Source organism: Setaria italica, chromosome II, assembly GCF_000263155.2.
Source record: "Setaria italica strain Yugu1 chromosome II, Setaria_italica_v2.0, whole genome shotgun sequence".
NCBI lineage: Eukaryota > Viridiplantae > Streptophyta > Magnoliopsida > Poales > Poaceae > Setaria > Setaria italica.
The window spans coordinates 12694049-12714100 of record NC_028451.1 but is presented as its reverse complement, the minus strand read 5'-3'; the positions used below and the strand labels follow the sequence as shown (position 1 = coordinate 12714100).

The 20052-nt window shown below is 45.4% G+C and overlaps 1 protein-coding gene and 1 long non-coding RNA gene across 2 annotated transcripts; both read left to right on the top strand.

The window, feature by feature from the left end:
* Positions 1-8943: 8943 nt before the first annotated feature.
* On the top strand, positions 8944-10813 carry LOC101779654. Its single transcript, XM_004956037.3, has 4 exons — positions 8944-9519; positions 9664-9723; positions 10189-10281; positions 10364-10813. Exons 1-4 carry the CDS (start codon positions 9472-9474, stop codon positions 10520-10522), a joined length of 360 nt encoding a protein of 119 aa, XP_004956094.1. The 5' UTR covers positions 8944-9471; the 3' UTR covers positions 10523-10813.
* A 2503-nt stretch (positions 10814-13316) lies between these two features.
* On the top strand, positions 13317-15964 carry LOC101779407. The gene is made up of 5 exons (XR_214611.2): positions 13317-13447; positions 14490-15050; positions 15160-15358; positions 15436-15525; positions 15618-15964. It is a non-coding gene; the product is annotated as an uncharacterized LOC101779407 (long non-coding RNA).
* The last annotated feature ends 4088 nt before the right edge of the window (positions 15965-20052 follow it).

Sequence of the window (20052 nt, the reverse complement as noted above, 5' to 3'; positions counted from 1 at the left end):
TCTCTCACGTATCCAACCTATATATTGCATACGGGCATCATAAAGCAGATCTGAAAAAGCTATACAAGCAGCATGACCATCTGAGATAAAACTACTGCGATCTCAGATACAAGCTATCTATTATGCCTGTTTGGATCCCTAGAATTGAAAATATTGGCGCTAAAAGTCGGCCGATCGACCTTCAACGTCGGACACACGACCCGGGAGAATCTGCTTAACTCATGTTCGGGTGATCGCCCTGGTGTGGTTCGCGCGGCGTGCCAGTCAATCTGACTTGTTGATTGAAAAGGAAAGAAACGTGTCAAATTGCACGGGTCTCGATCGGCTAAAGTTCTGATCTGTCTCGAAAAGCATATCAGCGAATCGGCCGATTTGCTATAATGATGACCGGCTATAGAACAGCCGATAATCACTCAGCGACTGCAAAGAAACTACTAGAGCAGACTAAACAACGCTACGAAACAACACTTGAAATAGATCTACTCGGCTGTATGACGATTGATAAAAGAACAGGGATAAAGCTGACAGTTCAAATCTCAAGCTAGATAACTGGTGATAAAACTAAAACAATAGATAAAACCTACAATTCTAGTTAATATCGATAACTTGTGAATAAATCTAAACGAAACGACAGCGATGCACCCGAAGTTAAAGCTTAGATGTTACTCGATAAACGAAACTTACAGAATCGGCCGGAGATCGTATCGATGCAGCCCTACCAACCCGTACGAATTCGTGAAAGAAAAAGATGTATTGGCGAAGTTGCTGACTTGAAAGTAAAGTACGATGAAAAAGTAGATTGTTTTGTATTGACTGATGTGCTCTAAAGATGGCTATTTATAGCTTGCTACAGCCGATTTCCTAACCGACTAGGATCTATCTCTAATTTTAAACGAAAACAAATATTTACAAACACAACTCATATCGGAGTTGGTTATTGTACTCCCGCGGGCCAATCTTTCTCTATCTTCTTTCTCTAACCCACTTTAGGCCCATACTGGCCCAATCGCTCCAGCCTTCCAACCGGCCGATCTCCACCAACTCCATCTGCCAAAACACTGTAGTGCTAATCGGTTGAATCCCAACTGTAGCACCAATCGGCCGATCCAATCATAACCTTTAAATCTACCATATCGGCCAATCCTTTCCTCCCTTGACGCCGATCTCATATGTGTCAAAATCTGGCGTCAACACATGCCCCCAAGTTTTGGAGTAAAACATGACTTTTACTTCGAAATTCTTTTTTTTAACCTCTCCTCCGAAACAAATGCGGCAAAAAATCTCCTTCTATTTCGCGGTCTTCTACCTGATGATTGCAATCTTTTCGAAACGGGCACCTAAGACGACCGCTCCCCCGAAGTTCGTGTAGACGGCGCAGTAAAAATCCCGCCTTTACCCCTTCTCTCAGACCATCTTTAAATACTAACATGCCCTGCCGCTTCTTCTCCATGAGCTCAGTAACTTCCTTTCCAGTGCATCCCTTTCCATCTTCTCCCAGCGCCCTTTTAGCTTCCAACTGCATCCTCCGGCGATCTTCCTTTCATCCACATTTCGCTTCATCCCCTCAATGGCGGCGCCATTGGCAAATCCACCAGCAACAGAGGCTCCGCCAGCAGCTCCATCAGTGGCGGCAGCGGATCCATCGGCAACAGAAGCCCCGCCGGCAACTCCATCGGCGACAGCAGTTCCACTGGCGATCCCATCAGCGACGATGAGCTTCATCCCAGAGGTAAGTATTTCGAAACTTTTTTCCTTTTACCGTCCACGCATCTTTTTAGATCCATTCTTAGTTCTTCCCTTTTTACCTTTTTAGGCGATCAGGCACCAAATCACCATCCGCCTTTCTGAGGCTCCTGGTCTGATCTGTTTAGGCCCTATGGGGAACCCAGACCCAACCGATCTGATCAACTTGGAAACCCATAGGATTTCGTTTAAGCAGTCGCCTATGAATTTGGACCATTGGTTGGGCACTTTTAGATCTTGGCTGAATGAAACTCCCAGCTGGAAAGTGTGGTACCACAGAATGGCCAACTCCAAGAGAGTTCAATGGGATGAACGAAAAATCGGCCAGTGCATCAATCTTTCTTTGTCCCAGATGGAGAGAAATGAACCCTTGGTGATAGCAGCCTCCTACTTCTGGTCTGACACTCTCAACGCATTCCTTTTCGGGCACAGACCCATGACCCCAACTCTGGCCGATGTTCTGATGTTGACTGACCTTGACATTTCTTCCCCCGATACTCCCTTCAATTATCTGGTCAAACCGACCCATCGGCTAGAAACAAAAGGCATCGGCGGGTGGAAGGGGTATATTAAAAACAACATGAAGATTGGGGCAATCTTAGAGAGAGAATACGCGGCCTTTTTGATGATGTGGCTAGAGGAGCATCTTTTCTGCGACAGAGCAGCCGACCCTTCTTCCAATACACAATCTCTGGCTGAAGCCCTATCAAGGGGAGCCGCCGTCCCTCTCGAGAAACATCTGCTAGGATCGGCCTACCACATGTTGCACCAGATCGGCGTCAAACTGTCAAAGGGAGAGCCGATTGGAAACCCTGGTGGCCCCTGGTGGTTCATCACCCTCTGGCTCAATTTATACATGAGCAAGATCTCCCAGCAGCGAATAGAGACCATGACATTCCCCAACATTGAATCAGAGGAAAATCCCACCGTAAGGCGCCGATGCACCTCTTTCGGTGAAGCAGCTTCAGCCTTCCCTGGTTGCCAGTTCACCGCCACTCAGACAGCCGAGTATTTCAGATGCTTTTACAATGGCTTTAGCAAAGAAACTACTAGTTGGTACCCATACCAGAGAACAGAGCCGCTTTTTGAGCTCCCCTTCTGTTATGATTCGACGTCCAACACCTTTGACAATGACCTCACGGACGCCTTGATCAAGCCAGGGATCTTACCGGTGAACTTTTTCTCGAGGAAGGATACCCCAACTTATGAGTTTTACAACCCATCAGTTGCAGCACGGCGTTGGTCAGCTGCCGATTCAAGTTTACTTTGCCGGCCATGCAAAATTCTGGGACGAGCTCACCAAGGGTCTTGATTATAATCGGCTATGTAGTCTGGTGCTGGACTCCAATACCATCGACCTGACCAATTGGATAGTGGCTCCTTTTGTTGTCCAACAATTCAAGCTATGGTGGGCAGAATGGAAGCAGCATCTCTTTTGTGCATCCCCTGCGACATATTGCAATGATCTAGATCCCAACAACATCGACCCAAATGCAGCGGTACATGCTCCTTTCTCAGCCGATTTCAATATCACTTTCTTTTATCTTACAAGTTTTGCCGCTAACTCTTACTTTCTTTTACAGTTCGAGAGTCGACTTCCACCAATGTGTAGCCGGAGCGACAGGCCGATAGAGAATCGCTACCCATATACACCATTCCCACTCATAGGCTATCATGCCCCAACTATTGATGACATCACCACCGGCCGATCAAAACAGACGCTGAAGAAAACCTTAAAGAAGACGAGCCGTCGAGTGCGCGTCCGCATGGAATCGGCCGATCAGTCGGCGGCGACATCGGCTCAATCTTTAGTTGCGCCGATTCTTCCGGTCATTGAAGAAGTTGACCCCCAAGCGGCTACAGAAGCTGGAGCGGCTGCTGCATCACTGCTAGTAGAAGTTGTTCAGGTAACTTCGCATACTTCACATCCTTCTAAGTATTCTGTCGATATTAACTTCTTCTTTCTGCTAGGCTGCACAAATCGCCCCAGTGCAATCTTCACAACAATCGGTCACACCCCAAGCAGGAATTGGAGTAGTAATTCCTCCCACCGAGGTAGAGAATCTTTTAACTCAATTTTTGATACCAAAAACTTAACCGATTTTGATGCAGGCTACCCTGGACACATCGATTATACCATTCCAACGGCCATCAGCCAGGCGACTCGTAGAGGTATGACAGTCATCATATGCCGTCAGACTTAATCATTTGTATTACACTTATAAAAATCCGCTTTTCATACCTTTCCAGGAGGCCAGCCCGAGCAGCGCACCAACAATCGTCGAATCTTCCTCCTCTGATGAACCGGTCGCGCCAGTTCCCGAGCCGAGGGTAGCACTCCCGCCGGCGCAAGCAGAAGAAATCCGCCTCAAAGAGGTAAGAGACTTGTCACCCGAATCGGCCGATTTCCCATTACCGTCGGCTAATCTGTATTTATTATTTTTTATTCTTTCGCAGGAACAAGATACCCCCAACAACAGTCTCTTTTGTTTCGTGGTCACACTTTCTGATGATGAGGAGGTTGCCTCCCGTCAAGTCACACTGAGCTCAATCCCCGATCATGTCCGCGCCAAGCTGAGAGCATACGGATCCTCCTCCAAGATGATATTGGCCGATTAGTGGAAGACGCCTCGCCGATTCGGCATCTCTTCAGCGATATCAGAGGCCGAGTTCCCGAAGAGGCAGAGGAAGCTCTGGCACCCGCCACATACATCGAGTCAATGCGGATTCCGGTGTTCAGGGCTTTACGCCACATGGCTGATCGTGCCAAGTTAGCGAAGGCTCGTGAAGAGGAGGACTCCTATAAGCATCAGGCTCAAGAAGTGCATCAACGAATTAACTTCCTTGAAGGCTCTCGCCCAGACATCGTTGGTGCCATAGATCGTCTCAAACGTCGAAGGGCAGAACTTGCCAAGGAGATGGAGCAGGTGACTAAGGCCATTGCTGTTGAAGAGAAACGACTCTAAGACCTCCCCTCTGTCATCGCCGAGTTGAAACAAGAGAGGTAGAGCCTGGCCCATGAAGCAATCAAGCTCCATCGCCATATGCCAGAAGTCCCCGGATCGGCGGACGATGACCAGCGGACCTTACATTCGGCCGATCAGGTTAGGCAGCGAGCGATTGCGACTATCAATGCCCTTCTCGGGTAAACTGTAAAAGCATTGAATGCTCTGTAAAAACATTAAAGTCCTTCGGCCGTTGACGTGTGGATAGCCTTTCATTTATTACCCTTTTTACTCCGATGGGACGCGTCTTACCAATCTCTCATCCTTTTCCTTCTATAAATATGAGACTCCGTATCGTTTCTAAAGGCATTCGCATCGCCCATCCTCTTTTCCTCCAGCGACTTGATTCCTATACCTCCAGACTAGACGTTGAGATGTCTTCTTCATCTTCTTCCTTCTCTTCCTTCTCCGTCAACCAGGTACAAAATCTTCCTCCGTTCTCTGTTCCCCCGTCTAACATTTTGATCAATCTGTCTATGAGCAGTTGTTTGCTGATTTTTCAGCCGAGACGCCTTAGTCCTGAGCTGGAACGGGCGATCAAGATCATGCACTCTGATGAACCGTTGTTGCAGGCGGACAAAGATCTGATCAGGGCTCATCGCGAAGAACTTAGGAATCATGTTCCCGCTGAAGTCCAAAAGATCTGGGACCATATCGATACCAACTGCTCCAGGCGGCAGCCAACTGAAAGGAGTCATCCACTTCCTTGCCCAGTCGCCCTTGAAGATGCCGCAGCGGGAACGTTCCAACCACCTCTTGACAGGAGCCACCCCTTTCCTCGTCAAATCGAGGTTGAAGCCGCGATGGAGGACCTGGAGGAAAAAAGCATCCCCTCTTGATAGAATTAGGTCGAATCGAGAGGGAGATTAAGAAAAAGCGTTGTCAATAAATGTGTTGGTACTTTTTGTTCTAAGGGCAACTTGTACCATGTCAGCCATGTACCCCATCGTTTGTACCGAATAATAAATCGGCCAGATCAGACAAATGTTTCGTTCTTAAGGCGATGTTATCTTTGCATCGTCTATAAGAGCCAATAGGAGTTGGCCACACCTTCTTGATACACCCTATCATTAGTTATGCATCGACCCATATACTAGGATAGTACCTCTGCAAATATCTTCCGTTCAAGGCCCTTGTGAACTCCTCTCCTTCGATCGTTTCTAGTATATATGCGTTTCCCGGAGCGCATCGGCCGATTTTATATGGCCCTTCCCAAGTGGGCAACCATTTACCGAACTTGGGATCCTTAGACCCTATCGGTAGCACCAACTTCCATACCAAATCTCCTTGGGAGAATTGCTTGACCTTGACCTTCTTGTCGTACCACCTGGCCACCCTCTTCTTGTTTTCCTCAATGATGATGAGGGCCCTTAATTGCTGACCTTCCAACTCATCAAGCTCTCCCTTCATGAGGAGGGAATAGTCATCGGCCGTCAACTGATCTTGAAGCGACGTGCGTCTTGACCCCATCCTTAATTCCCAAGGCAATACTGCCTCGTGACCGTATACCAATTGATAAGGAGATATTTTAGTGGCCCCGTGGCAGGCCATCCTGTAAGTCCATAAAGCCTCGGTCAAACATAAGTGCCACTTTTTAGGTTGTTCCTCTATCTTCCTCTTGATCAACTTGATTATCCCCTTATTGGACAATTCAGCTTGGCCGTTAGCTTGAGCATAATACGGAGAAGAATTCAACAACTTAATTCCCATATCGGCAGTGAACTCCTTGAACTCTCCCGAAGTGAACATCATCCCTTGATCAGTTGTGATGGTTTGAGGGATACCGAACCGATAAACAATGCGGTCTCTTACGAAATTGACCATAGCGGCCGATGCTACGGCCTTCAACAGAATTGCCTCCACCCATTTGGTAAAGTAGTCAGTGGCTACTAATATAAACTTGTGTCCTTTGCTTGATGGAGGATAAATTTGTCCGATGAGGTCTATTCCCCAACCTCTCAACGGCCATGGTGTGATTATCGGGTTCATGGTCGAGGCTGGTGCACGCTGCACATTGCCAAACTTCTAACAATCTTGACACCCTTTGTAATATTTAAAGCAGTCTTCGAGTATCGTCGGCTAATAATACCCGTTATTTCTAATCATCCACTTCATTTTATGAGCCGATTGGTGAGCTCCGCACATGCCCTCATGGATTTCTCCCATCAAGATCTTTGCTTCTTCCGTTCCCAGGCATCTGAGCAGAATTCCATCAATCGTTCGGTAAAACAAATCATCTTCGAGCAGTACATACTTTGTGGCTTGAAAACGCACTTGCCGATCCACTTTCTTGGACGGATCCTTCAAGTAATCGGTGATTTCCTTTTGCCAATCGTCGACCACGAGTTCCAGAATCATGGCACCTTGAATCGACTGATACCCGGACGCGTGTTGGGCAAGCCTATTGGCCTCTTCATTATAGTTTCTGGGAATATGCTCAATAATCGTGGATTTGAATTCTTTTAAAAGTTGGAGGCAATCTTCGTAGTAAATCCTTAAGACTTCATCTTTATATTCAGATCTCCCTATTAACTGGTCTATGATGAGCATGGAATCCCCAAAAATTTCCACAGCGTCGGCTTTGATCTCTCTCAATAATTGAATGCCTTTTAGGATGGCTCGGTATTCTTCCTGATTATTGGTCGCGGATGCTTCTATCGGCAGAGAGAAGTCATAACTTGCCCCCCGAGGCAATATGAGGACGATGCTGATTCCTAACCCGGCCACACACGAAGAACCATCGAAGTATAGAGTCCATGGAACTGGTTCAATGAAAACGACTTCCGGTCCACAATGCTGAGCTACAAAATCGGCCATGACTTGACCTTTAACAGCTTTGGCCGATTCATACCTTAGGTCAAACTCTGACAGAGCCAGGATCCACTTTCCAATTCGTCCTTTCAAAATCGGCAACGATAGCATGTACTTTACTACGTCATCTTTGCACACGACTATGCATTCTGCCGATAACAGGTAGTGCCTGAGTTTGGTACATGAGAAATACAGACATAGGCACAACCGCTCCACCGAGGAATATCTTGTTTCGGTGTCCAGGAGTCTTTAGTTGACATAATATATCATCCGTTCTTTTCCTTCGAACTCTTGTACCAGCGCCGATCCGATAGCCCGCTCATCGGCCGATAAGTATAGTTTGAATGGTCTCTTGACCCTCTCCCAACCCTTCCAACTCCTTGATCTGAATCTGCCACAGGAACCAACGCGACCGAGATGGCGATGAAGGGAGATGGAGGAGGCAGCGTGGAAGGCACTGTCTGTCGTTCCACGTTCGGGATGCTGTTATGGACAAGCCACGACGGCCGCACGTGCACACGGATACGATAGTGAGTTATCCAAGCGGAGCAATTGAGCAGGCAAAGGGTGAGTTTGACGGAGTTGCTTAACTATTTAGTTTATCGGAAGTTCTGAAACCCTATAATTGTGCAAGTTTTTCCATTAGTTGATGGGAGATGAGTGAGGTAGCTCTCACGGTGTGATGCATTGAGCGAGAGTTATTCAAATGAATTGAACTTCACAAAATTAAATCACATGTATCCATACGTAGTATTAAGATTTTTTTAATTTCTAGGTGCATATTTAATTTCCAAACGTTAGGGATCATTTATTGGCTTGAAAAATAACAAAACATGTATGCAGGGTGGACCTAACACGTGACGACCTACAGTGCTTGCTACACTGAAAAAATGCAAGAATTTGAGGAACGGCCTGTGCCCTCACTCGTTGTACGGTGGATCCACCGCTGCATGTATGAAAAGTCTAATAGTTACACAACATGATAAAAATGTCGCGCGCTAAGCAATATCGTTTCACCGTAGCAACGCACGGGCATCTTGCTAGTAATATTAAATTAACATAATTATTCATTTGTTATATAGATATTTTTTAATAGTTTACATGGTGTACATGTTTATTTAATTAACAATATTAAAATTAACATCATTTCTAATCATAAATTAGTCATCTATACCTATTATTAAAGCAAGTAAGGTTTCTGTCCGGGTTTTCGTACGTCGTGGTCATTTTGCAAAAAAGTCCCTCAACTTTCAAGGAATCAACCCGCAGTCCATATTCTAAAGAGAGGAATGGCTCGGGTGGAAAAAGGAGGGAAGGGAGGGGGTTAAACGGGAAAAAGCTTATAAAACAGATAGGGGAGGGGGATTGGGCGCGAGCCGCCGCTCCTCCTGGCCGCACGCCGCCGCACGCCTCCCTGCGCGCCCCGGTCCTCCCCGCGCCCCGCGCCCCCGCCGAACAACGGTCCGGGCCGAATCGGGCGGGGTCAATGCCGGCGGCGCCCAGATTGGCGGCGAGATGTCGCCTCCGCTTCGACCGCGGTGCCATGGATGGGGAGTAGGGAGAAGGATTTACTGTGTTCGCGGGAGCCGGCGGTGGTGGGGTCGGATGCAGCGCCGACGGCGGTGAGCGGCATGCCCGAGGGTGGGAGACCGCGTGCGAGCGCACGCGCCAACGACGGCGGCAACGGCGGGGTGCGTGGACAGCCGGCAGCCCCTCCTCTTCCTGCCTTCCTACGCCAGATCCTGCGGCTGGGAGAGCACGCATGGTTGGCGCGCACAGCTACTGCGGTGGTACGACGTGCACCGGCGCGACCTCTCGTGGTGACGCGCCAGCGGCGGCGAGATGTTGGAGGTGATGCTGCAGCAGATGCGGGTGCCCGTCGTGCGTCGGCGGCGGCTACTACGACCGGTGGATGGCGCGGTGGCCCACCGTGCGGAGCCTCGCCGCCACCACGCAGGAGGTGAGCAATACTTGATGCATCGGGGCAGAGAAGAAAAAGGCTTTCGATTTGTGGGGAAGATTCGATCTTTGACCCAAAAATGTTGTTGGGGGTAAATGATAGTCGTGTTCTTGATTCGTGGCTGTGGTTTGATGCTTGCCGCAGGAGATGAACGAGATGTGGGCGGGGCTCGGCTACTACCGGAGGGCTCGAATTCTTCTGGAGGTGAGTTGTGCTCGTAATGGATTGATGGGGAAGGGACTGGGGCGTATCTATCGCAAGGTTGGGGCTTGCTTGGCAACCATAACCGCTGTGCGTATTCCCTGTTCGATGTTTTACCTCAGAGAGTCTGGAAGATTAATTCAGAGTTCCATTTCCCTTTAAATGAAGGAAAAGAAATCTGAGTAGTAGTTCATGATTTGCTTTGCATTTCAACTAATTGTGAGATGCCATTATGTTAATTCATCTGGTGATCTGACATTCTTGCAAAGTTTGCATAAATTGCGCTTGCCTTCCAGTTGAGCTCATTGTAGAGGGCCACGGGATGATTCTCTTTGCATAAATAAATTGATCATCACTCTGATGTAACTGAGAAAATGGAGGCATCTTTTTACTGCTTTGCTTACTTAATTCTGCTTGTCATTTTCCCTTAAGGCTGCTAACGACATGGTCTTTGTCTCTGATTTGCAGGGGGGAGAACTTGGAAAAAAATCTTACTATCCAATTACGCTTTGGACCATAGAGAAATCTTTGCACGAAAATGCTCCTCTAACCTATCTGAAAGTAATGTCCCATTCATCAATATCCTTTTCAATTAACTCTGTTCTGGAAATTTCTACCACTTATATTGTTGTTTCCTTTGCAGTTTGTCCAGTCCACATTCCGCAACGTAGTTTCAGATGAGTTTCTTTTTCAAAAGAAGGGGTCCCAGATGAATTCCCATTTGACAAACTGTTGGTTATATGCTGCCGTCTTTCTTCAGCATCGCCATTTGGCTTCACTTCTGTCAGTAGCATGTTTATAAGCTGATCACACCATTCTCTCGTTTCAACTATGTAGAAGAACATTCTTGTATTATCAGGCAATTACGGCAACGATTGTTGTTGTGCATAGTTTTGATTTGTTCGCAAAGACTTTGCTTCGGTTGCATTATTCTTTGTGCAAGCTAGGGGATAAACTGCTCGTTGATAACAGTAGCATTCCTGTCTAATGGCACTGTGCTCAAAGGAGCAGCATGGTAGCAGCGAAAGCTGCTTGTGTACATTATGTCCAGACTCTAGCATGTAATTCCAAGAAGTGATTTTAGGCATCAAAAGAAAAATATCTGCTGCTTTTTCCGCAAATAGATGCCGTCTTGGAATGTTAATAAATCGGTTTGGATCAATGAAGCAAAGCTTTCTTATACTGAACTGAATATAACGGGACTAGATACTCTCTTATCTAGAAGGAAAAAGAACGAGGAATGAGAACATTGCAGTCCAGTCAAGAATTGTATTCCACCAGAAGCTAATTATACGCATGGCGTTCGTGCTTGCACGGCCTGGCAACGCAGCTCACGCAACTGGTGCCCCGCGATGAGGCGGCCATGGCTTCCCATGCGGCGGTGATGGTTGGGTGCGTGTCGCGGTCGCTGTGGCGAACAGGTCGACGAGGAGGAAGACATTGGCCTCGAGAATGGCCAGCCGCCAGTTCCCGCGCACGCGTCCACGCCCCTCGTCGTGCATGCACTGGTAGAGAAGTGAGCTTTAATCCCGGTTGGTAGGGTGCTTTTATCTCGAAAACGCATCCGGGATAAACCATCCGGGACAAAGGGGGGGGTCTTTTATCCCGGGTCACTCAACCGGGACAAAAGACCCCCTCGTCGTGCATGCACTGGTAGAGAAGTGAGCTTTAATCCCGGTTGGTAGGGTGCTTTTATCTCGAAAACGCATCCGGGATAAACCATCCGGGACAAAGGGGGGGGGTCTTTTATCCCGGGTCACTCAACCGGGACAAAAGACCCCCTTTTATCCCGGTTGGTAACACCAACCGGGATAAAAGGGTTGAGAGCGCCGACGCTGCAAAAAAAAAAAAATTCCCGAGCTCCCAGGCAGGCCCCCACACACGCGCACGTCCCAAGTCACAAGTCACGCGATTTTTCACGCGAAATATGCGCGTGCGCGGTTCGTGGGATTCGAACCCACAACCTCCAGCCTCGCGCGTAGCTTCCTTACCATCCCACCTACACACCACATCCGACTATGTAGGGGATACTATCCTTTTGTATTAACTCGTGGGGGACCCTTTTATCCCGGTCTTTTATCCCGGTTGGTGTTTCCAACCGGGATAAAAGGGTCCCCCACGATTTAATTCCCTTCCAGTCACCTTCCAGTCACCTCGTGGGGGTCCTTTTATCCCGGTTTGAAACACCAACCGGGATAAAAGGGGGTCTTTTATCCCGGTTGGTGTTTCCAACCGGGATAAAAGGCTCTTGACCCTTTTATCTCGGTTGGTGTTACCAACCGGGATAAAAGGGGGGTCTTTTATCCCGGTTGGTGTTTCAAACCGGGATAAAAGGCCTCTCAGAGTCTTTTTTTCCCATTAGCCTTTGCAACCGGGATAAAAGGTTCCGGTTGGTGAGCCTCCCACCAGTGACTGAGTTTTAGTCCCGGTTGGTGAACCTTTTATCCCGGGCCAACTTTAAACCGGGACAAAAGGGGGTGGATGGAAAGTCGTTTCTCTACTAGTGATGCCACTCCTCGCCGGTCTCGCACGTCGAGCTTGGCCTCCGGCACCACCTGCACGCAAGTGGTTAGTGCACATGAGACAACCACGGAACGCCTTGCGTTGGAACAAGTTGTTTTTTCAAGTATTGCTTAAATGTGAATGTGATATATTTTGGCTCTTGGATGTTAGAATTGATGCGTGGTAACCAGTAGCCACTAAAAAACTTCTTAAACTTAGGAATTCAAATTGTTAAATGTTGAATGTAGTTGTTATGGGAACCGAAGGAAAAAAAGATATGGTAGAAACGAATCCAAATACAATTGAAAATGTGGTCACGTTATGGTTGTACGGTTGTACCATACCTATTTATTTTTCTCAAGCAACTCTTTTGCTTAAATAAAAAAGGTAGAAATTTAATGAGTATTTTAGTTTAAGAAAATATAATAAGCTAAAATTTTGTTGGTATTTCTAGCAAACATGTAGACATCCGACAAGTGTAATAAATTTTAGTGGTAGAATAAATTTTTTACCGTAGCAACGCACGGGCACTTTGCTAGTAAAATAAGTTTTAGATGGTTTCATCAGGTACTTTATTCTTGATGTATAAGGAGAGTGTATGATATTCTATAGTTTTGTCGAATTGGAATATAGAACCAGATAGAGAAAAATATTCAAAATCATATATCCATTTGAATACCATATTAGCATTTTTTTCTTATACGAATACGGATAATTCGAAATTTCCACACATACGCATCCATCCCAAGCCGTGCCTCGAGTCAAGCTTTGACGAGCTTTCGATTGAGCTAAGCTTAAGGCACCTAGGAATGCACACTAGTTCGAATCGAGCTCGAGCCCGGCACGTAGGCTCGTTCGGCTCTACCCAGTCACGTGCCTCCTTGAAGTGAAGATGCTCAATTTCATTTTTTGTCTCTCGCTTCTCTCTCTGACTGGTGGTCCCACTGGCCTACCGTGCAGATTCCTTCTTCCCCAAAGAGGAAAAAAAGGACGGGGCGGCGTCGTTCATGGCGGTGCTGGTGGAACAGTGCTGGCCCTGACACAGTGCTGTGTGGCTTCTCGTGAGCCATTATTACTCCGGCCACCTTTCTACCCTCCTCCAATCCTTATCCCATCGGTCCACACACACAGCGAGAGAGAGAAGGGAGGCATTTTGTTCCTCGCCGGCGGTGGGTGCTTCTCCGTCGCGTCGCGGACGACTGTACTTGACCCGTCTCTGGCGAAGGTAATAGATCTCCTCCTACGCTCTAATCTCTCTCTGTCGGCGCCGGCCTGGTCAGGGTTGTGCGCCGTAGAATCCTAGGTCTATAGCGTTTGCCTTGCTCTCGCAGGAGTTTGAACGTTCCACACCATGCACCTTTTTACCATGGCGTAGCGTAGCTGGAGGTTGAAGAAGACTTCTTCTGTTGCGTTCTGCCATGTTCTGCTTAGTTTCCTCCGGCCTCCCCTCTCCACCTCCCTACCATAAAACCTCCTCGCCCTCGGCGCGAGCGGAGAGGAGTCTCTCTCCTACCCGTTGTAGGTGCTAGGTTCAGTAGATTTTTTTGCTTCTTTTCATTTCTTTTTGAAACGATTGTTGAAACAGATCTGGTTAGGATTTTTTACGTAATTAAGTGCATTTTGGATTGTTTAGTTTCTAAAGACCTGATATTATAGATTAAGTTATTTGGATTGCTGAAAAAGAATATTCGTGTGTAATCATGTTAACGATCGTGGGCCCAAAACTAATTTATGTTAGCTCGGATTTATGTGGTGTTTAACTTCTAGATCTTGCGTTTTGATATAAAAAACTTGTGATCCGAACCGGCCGGACTGCTCTAAATCGTGTGAGTGAAAACGGAGGCCCAACCGGCCCCCAAACAGTGTGCCTGTGCGGCCCATATACGGAGAGTAACAAGAGAACATCTAAACAAAACGACATCTTCGCATTCCGTGTGCGTCGCCGCCACCTTTTCTTCCCCGTTCCTGCTGTCTACGTCTTGAGAATTTTCAATCGTCGGGAGTCGCTTGCTGGGCAGTAGCCTGGCACGTCCCTGATTCCCTGATGGTGGCTGAGTGACGGGGCCGAAGCGGCACTGTATTCATGCTACGGTGACCGCGATCAGCAACATATAAATAAACGAAAGATTGAAACGGCGAAGATATATAGGTAGGGCCAGCGGTGTATTTTTATTGCTCCCCGGACGCTGTTAGCCTATGTTTTCATTGTTACTCTTGAGCTTTAAGCTTCGGTGATAATTTTCATCCTTTTTGTTTCAATTTATCAGTGTCACCAGCATGAACGTGGGACATGACCCTCCTCCGGATCATATTGGACATGGCCCTCCTCCACCGGATCCGATGAAAATCGCTACTGATGCCCAACTTGACCGTCACAGTGAAGCTATTGTGATGATTGTAGAACAAAAAATAAAGGGAAGTGGACGAAGGGAAAAAAAACACACTGTGTTTGTTGCATCTGGTTTTATCATTGGGAAAAAACAGGATAAAAGAACATTGATGGTGATAACGTGCGCGCATGTCATAAGCAGCATAGTAGGAGTCTCAACTAACCCTGAGATTCTAAAGGTGAGATTATTTGGGTCAACTACGGAGTCTGAAGCTACGATCCTACACATTGACAATAAGAGGGACCTTGCGTTACTTAGTGTTGTGGTGCCAAATGTGAACTATTTTCCTGTTGTGAGACTTTCTTCTGCAATTGATAAGCCTCCTGAAACCATTGTTGTTTTGGTTGGATATTATCATCCGGCTAATGCCTTGGCAAAGGAGTTAGGTGAAAGGAATCTTCTTCCTACTATGCCTTCAGCTGTTGCTGGAACTATTCTGTAAGTTTTGCAGTTTTAGAATTTGTCCAGTTTCTTTAAGCTTCACACTATTTTATTCTACTAACATTTTTCGTTCCCGCTCTCTTCCCCTCTCCTTTTTCTTTCAAAGAGGACCAACGGTGAATCAGGGTAAAATGTTATTGGTTAATCACGGCTGCCATGGCATGAGAGGTACCTCAGGAAGCCCTCTTATATGTCATGATACTGGTGGTGCTATTGGTGTGTTTCTAGGAACTGTGAGTCAGTATCATCAGGCTGTCGCTACTGAAACTGTCATTGAGTTCTTGAAAGAGTGGCTTGTGGCTAATGTAAGTCGTTTATTGTCCATTAAAATTGGTTTCCTTAAAAAGTTTCTTTATTGAGAATTTCTTTGCATCTCTCTCAGCATGCCATTGTGAACAACGATGATGGCATCAATGATACAGTTGAAAACTGTGTGAAGCTTCTCTAGTGTTGTGGTTGTCTTGATCAAAATGTAAGTCTTTTATTTCTGAGTAAAAGTTGTTGCCTCGTCTCTCGCAACCGATTAAAGTTTCTCTACTAATAATTTGTTTGCAACCTTTTCAGCATATCCGAGAAGAGGTGGATGATGAAAACGAGGCTACCGCTGCAACATGTGTGAACCTCACTTAACCTTGAACTGTGCTTTGCTCCTCTGTGCCCGGATAATATTAGGTTGAAACACATAAACTGAAATCATGGTTTTCTCATTTATTTATGTAATAATAATATTAGGCTGAACCACTTAACTAGCCATGTGATAGCCATGTGATGTGTTTGAGTATCTTTCAATTATCCTGAGTCTATGTACTGTAATGTATTAGAACCTTGTTGTGGTTGAGATTGTTGAACTGATGTATCTGTAACTGTAGTTTATGGCACATGGAAGCAAAGTAATTGATGGCTCGGTCTAATCTCTCACGTATCCAACCTATATATTGCATACGGGCATCATAAAGCAGATCTGAAAAAGCTATACAAGCAGCATGACCATCTGAGATAAAACTACTGCGATCTCAGATACAAGCTATCTATTATGCCTGTTTGGATCCCTAGAATTGAAACTTATTCAATGAATTAGATTCTGGCAATTGGATTCAACAGGAAATGAATTGCTTGGAATCTATTTCAAATGAATTTTTCTGTTTGGGTAAACATAGAATCTTTTTCCTAGAATTGAATTCTAAATGTTGTTTGGGTGTCTTCAAACATAGAATTTGCTTCTGTACACAGGCAAGCTCTCTCCCCTCTCTAAATTTTCTCGCCTCTCATCTGTCTGCCTGCACATGGGAAACACAACACCACACATACACGCTCAAAATGACAGCAACACACGCTCAAAACAGCAACAATGACACATCCTGAAACAAGAATTACAGCTCTACATGCTGCCTCTTTAAGCTTGCGGAAGTTGATGATGAAGTAAGCTCTTTGCTGGTACCATCTTCCTTGTTACTCATCTCTTTTGCACCATCAACTGGGGTCTTTGCTGCATCACCGGTTGCATGGCCTCGACCATATACTAATCTGATTGAGTCCCAGTTCATGACAGTCTTGTGCATATACCAAGCTGCCTCCTTGTTTTTTCTGTAAAATATGATCATATTACATTATCAAAGCTAACAATATCAGTGTAGCAAGCATACAATTTAGACAAACTACGAGACACAAATAGGGCTGAGAGAAGAATACTATCTAGCAGTACAGAAATCTGCAAAATAGGTGTGCAGTTGCACCTTCAAACTCCCTATCTAAGATAGACATCATGGATGTGCTGTATTATAAACATAAATACTGGGTATAATCTATACAGACACACAGCTGCATTTTGAGCTCTTCTTTCCAACAAACAATACTACCACACAGTTTGACAGTCAAATGAAGCTGACAACGGAAAAAACATAAAATGGGCACGCAACAACAATGTTTTATTAGCTGGATCTCATACAGCCCCATCACACATACCGAAACTATCAAGCCTAAAAGTGAACACATAAATAATTAGAAATCGAGATGCCATTATACCAATCAGATCATAATGTCAGGTTCAGATCACATAAATCAGAGTATAGTCACTATACCAATCAGATCATAATGTCAGTTTCATATCACATAAACTTATTGTTGTTGACACATAACCAACAAGGTACCAACTGACACTTATAATGGACATGTCTAGCAAACCCAAGAGAAATGTAGAAGATCCATGAGGGCCAAAGCGCCACATAGTCCTTCCAAGTAAAAGAAAAAAATTGTGGGAGTCGAGGACAAAACAGACCAATCAGATGATTATGATCAGTTTGCAGGCATGCCTCCATTCGCTGTTGAAGTTGACCCTAGCATCCTGCTATCCAAAAAAGAGGCTCCGTACTTGCACCGTGATCATGACCAAGGAACATTCGTGAAGAAGTTTTTTAATGTTACATTGTAATGCATTAAATTTGCTTCACATTTACGATTAATTTCATGTACTACTTGATACAATTTCATGTGTGCTTAAATTAGTTGTTTTCACACGTATAAATTATTTAATTGATAATTTCTTGATGATAGGGATGCAGTAAAATAATTATTTAAGAAGGTAATATAACTAGTGTAGAATTAATGAGTCATTCAAACTTATTGTAAATATAATTGCTAATTAAATATATTTTTGCATGTTCAAAATATGTAAAGTTTTAATTTTTGCTGCATAAAAACCAGCAAAAACATAAAAAAAGTTTATTTCCAAAAAAGAAGAGGGAGATGAGAAATGGGAGAGGGACATTTTATCCCAGTTGGTAATACCCTTTATCTCAGTTCGTAATTAGAATTGGGATAAAATGGTAAATTTTAGTTCCCGCCTGGACGTGACCTTTTATCCCGATTCTACTTACGAACTAAGATAAAGGGTTGCCCTTTTATCCCAGGTGCGTCGAAACCGGGATTAAAGGGAAGGCCTTTTATCTCGGTTTCTTACAAACCGAGATAAAAGGGCAGGCCGTTTATCTCGGTTTGTAAGAAGAACCGAGATTAAAAGGCCATTTCTCTTGGTTCTTCTTACAAATCGAGATAAATGGTAGGGGGATAAAAGTAACTGGTGTTTCTACTCCCCTCCGCACCCCGTAACTTAGCAAAATTTTTACTCGTCTCTAGCCTCCGCATCGTCTCCGTCGCCGGCTCCACGGGTGTCACACTGCCGCCTCCGTCCCTATCGCCGTCGGTTGTCTTCATCCCCGTCGCCGCCTCCTCTTCGTCCGCACCATCGTCCTCCGCCTCCATCCACGCCGCTGTTCGTCGTCGTCCGCGAGCTGTCTCCTCCGTCCGGCGCCCCATCCTCCCTCGTCCTCCGTCCAGCCCCCGTTGGGTGCCCCGTCCTCCCTCCTCGATCCATCGTCCGGCACCCCGTCCTCCCTCCTCCGTCCGCGCGTCGTCCTCCATCCGCACCTCATGCCCCGATCCGCCTCGCGCATTGCCACCGTGGCCACCCACGCGCCTCATCAACCCCGTGTCGCGCTCGCGCGCGTAAAACCTGGCGCCCGACGCTCTAGCTAGTTAATACTTTGGCAGTGATGATGCGAGGCAGTGATGCGAGCCTTTTTTTTCCTTTTTGCTAGTTAGATAATTGATAGAAAATTATGGATTACTAAAATTGTATTGGAAGTTAGAATAAATTTGGCAGTGATGCAAGCCTTTTATATTTATTTGTTTCTAGTTATAAAATTAATAGAATTTTGGATTGGTAAAATTGTATAGGAAGTTAGAATTTGGTAGTTATAAAATTTTTTAATTATAAAATTTGGTAGAAATTCTTATAAATTGTACTAATAAGTACAAATTTTAGAAAAATTCCAATAAATTAGTAGAAATCTCTATAAATAAATTACACTTCAATTTTGATAGAATTCAGTAGAAGTTAGTATAAATTAGTATGGTTTCACGTTGTTCTTCTATGAGTTCATGTATGTACATTAACTTGTAATACATTAAAGACATTTCATGTGATTAAGTTTCATTCAAGCTTTTTTGTGTATTTTTTCATGTAAGTTTTCATGTAATTAAGAAGTTTTCATGTAAGTTTAATTTCATGTATGGTTTCATGTGTACATTTCTATGATTTTATTTATATACCTTAATGTACATGTAATCATGATTTCATGTGTGTTTGGAGTAGTTGAGATGGCGGATGACGAGAATGCAAGGTTCATGCTGGAGGACATTATTGCTGGTAGAGATCATAATGTAATGTACATCAAAGAAGAGAGTAACCAGGCGGACACATACCTCAACATATCCACCAATGGCAATGAAGAGCCCGAGCAAAACCTTGCCACGACGAAAGATACCGCCGAGGTACATGTCACTAATAACGTTGTACCCCATTTAGAATGTCTTCTTCTTTGTTATTATGTACTAATTAACTTATCTTGAACTGTTAGCCGTCTGGATCGGCGAACCCTAAGAAGACACGAGGTCGAAGCATGGTGATGGATGGATCACAAAAGTTAGAGATCACAGAAGTGTCAGAAGACGGCAGGCCAGTTGCTCTCGTCGATGTGGCAAACAAGTACATGACTCAGCTCGGGGCTATTGTAAGGGACAATGTGCCCATCAGCTTCAAGAAATGGAGAGGAAAAAGCAAGGATCCAGACGTCCTGCCGCAAATAGAAAAGGATATGCTGTGGGAACAGCTCAAGCAACATTTCATATTTCCCGCTAGATATATTGAAAAGGATGTGAAAGCGTGGGCACCGAAGAAGATGGCCACACAATTTCAATCGCACCCAGCAGTGGAGTCGACTACTTGGTCGATCCTGGGTAGTCCGAAGGGGTCTTTTGGACAGTGTTTGTTGAGATCCGTGTAATCGATGCACATTCTCCATTCGTTATTTTTCTTGCGGACGAGTACAGGATTGACTAGCCAGTCAGGGTGAAAAACTTCTTTGATGAACCCTGCTGCGAGTAGTTTGGCTAGTTCTTTTTTGATTGCTTCTTGTCTGTCTTGGGTGAACCTGTGGAGGCG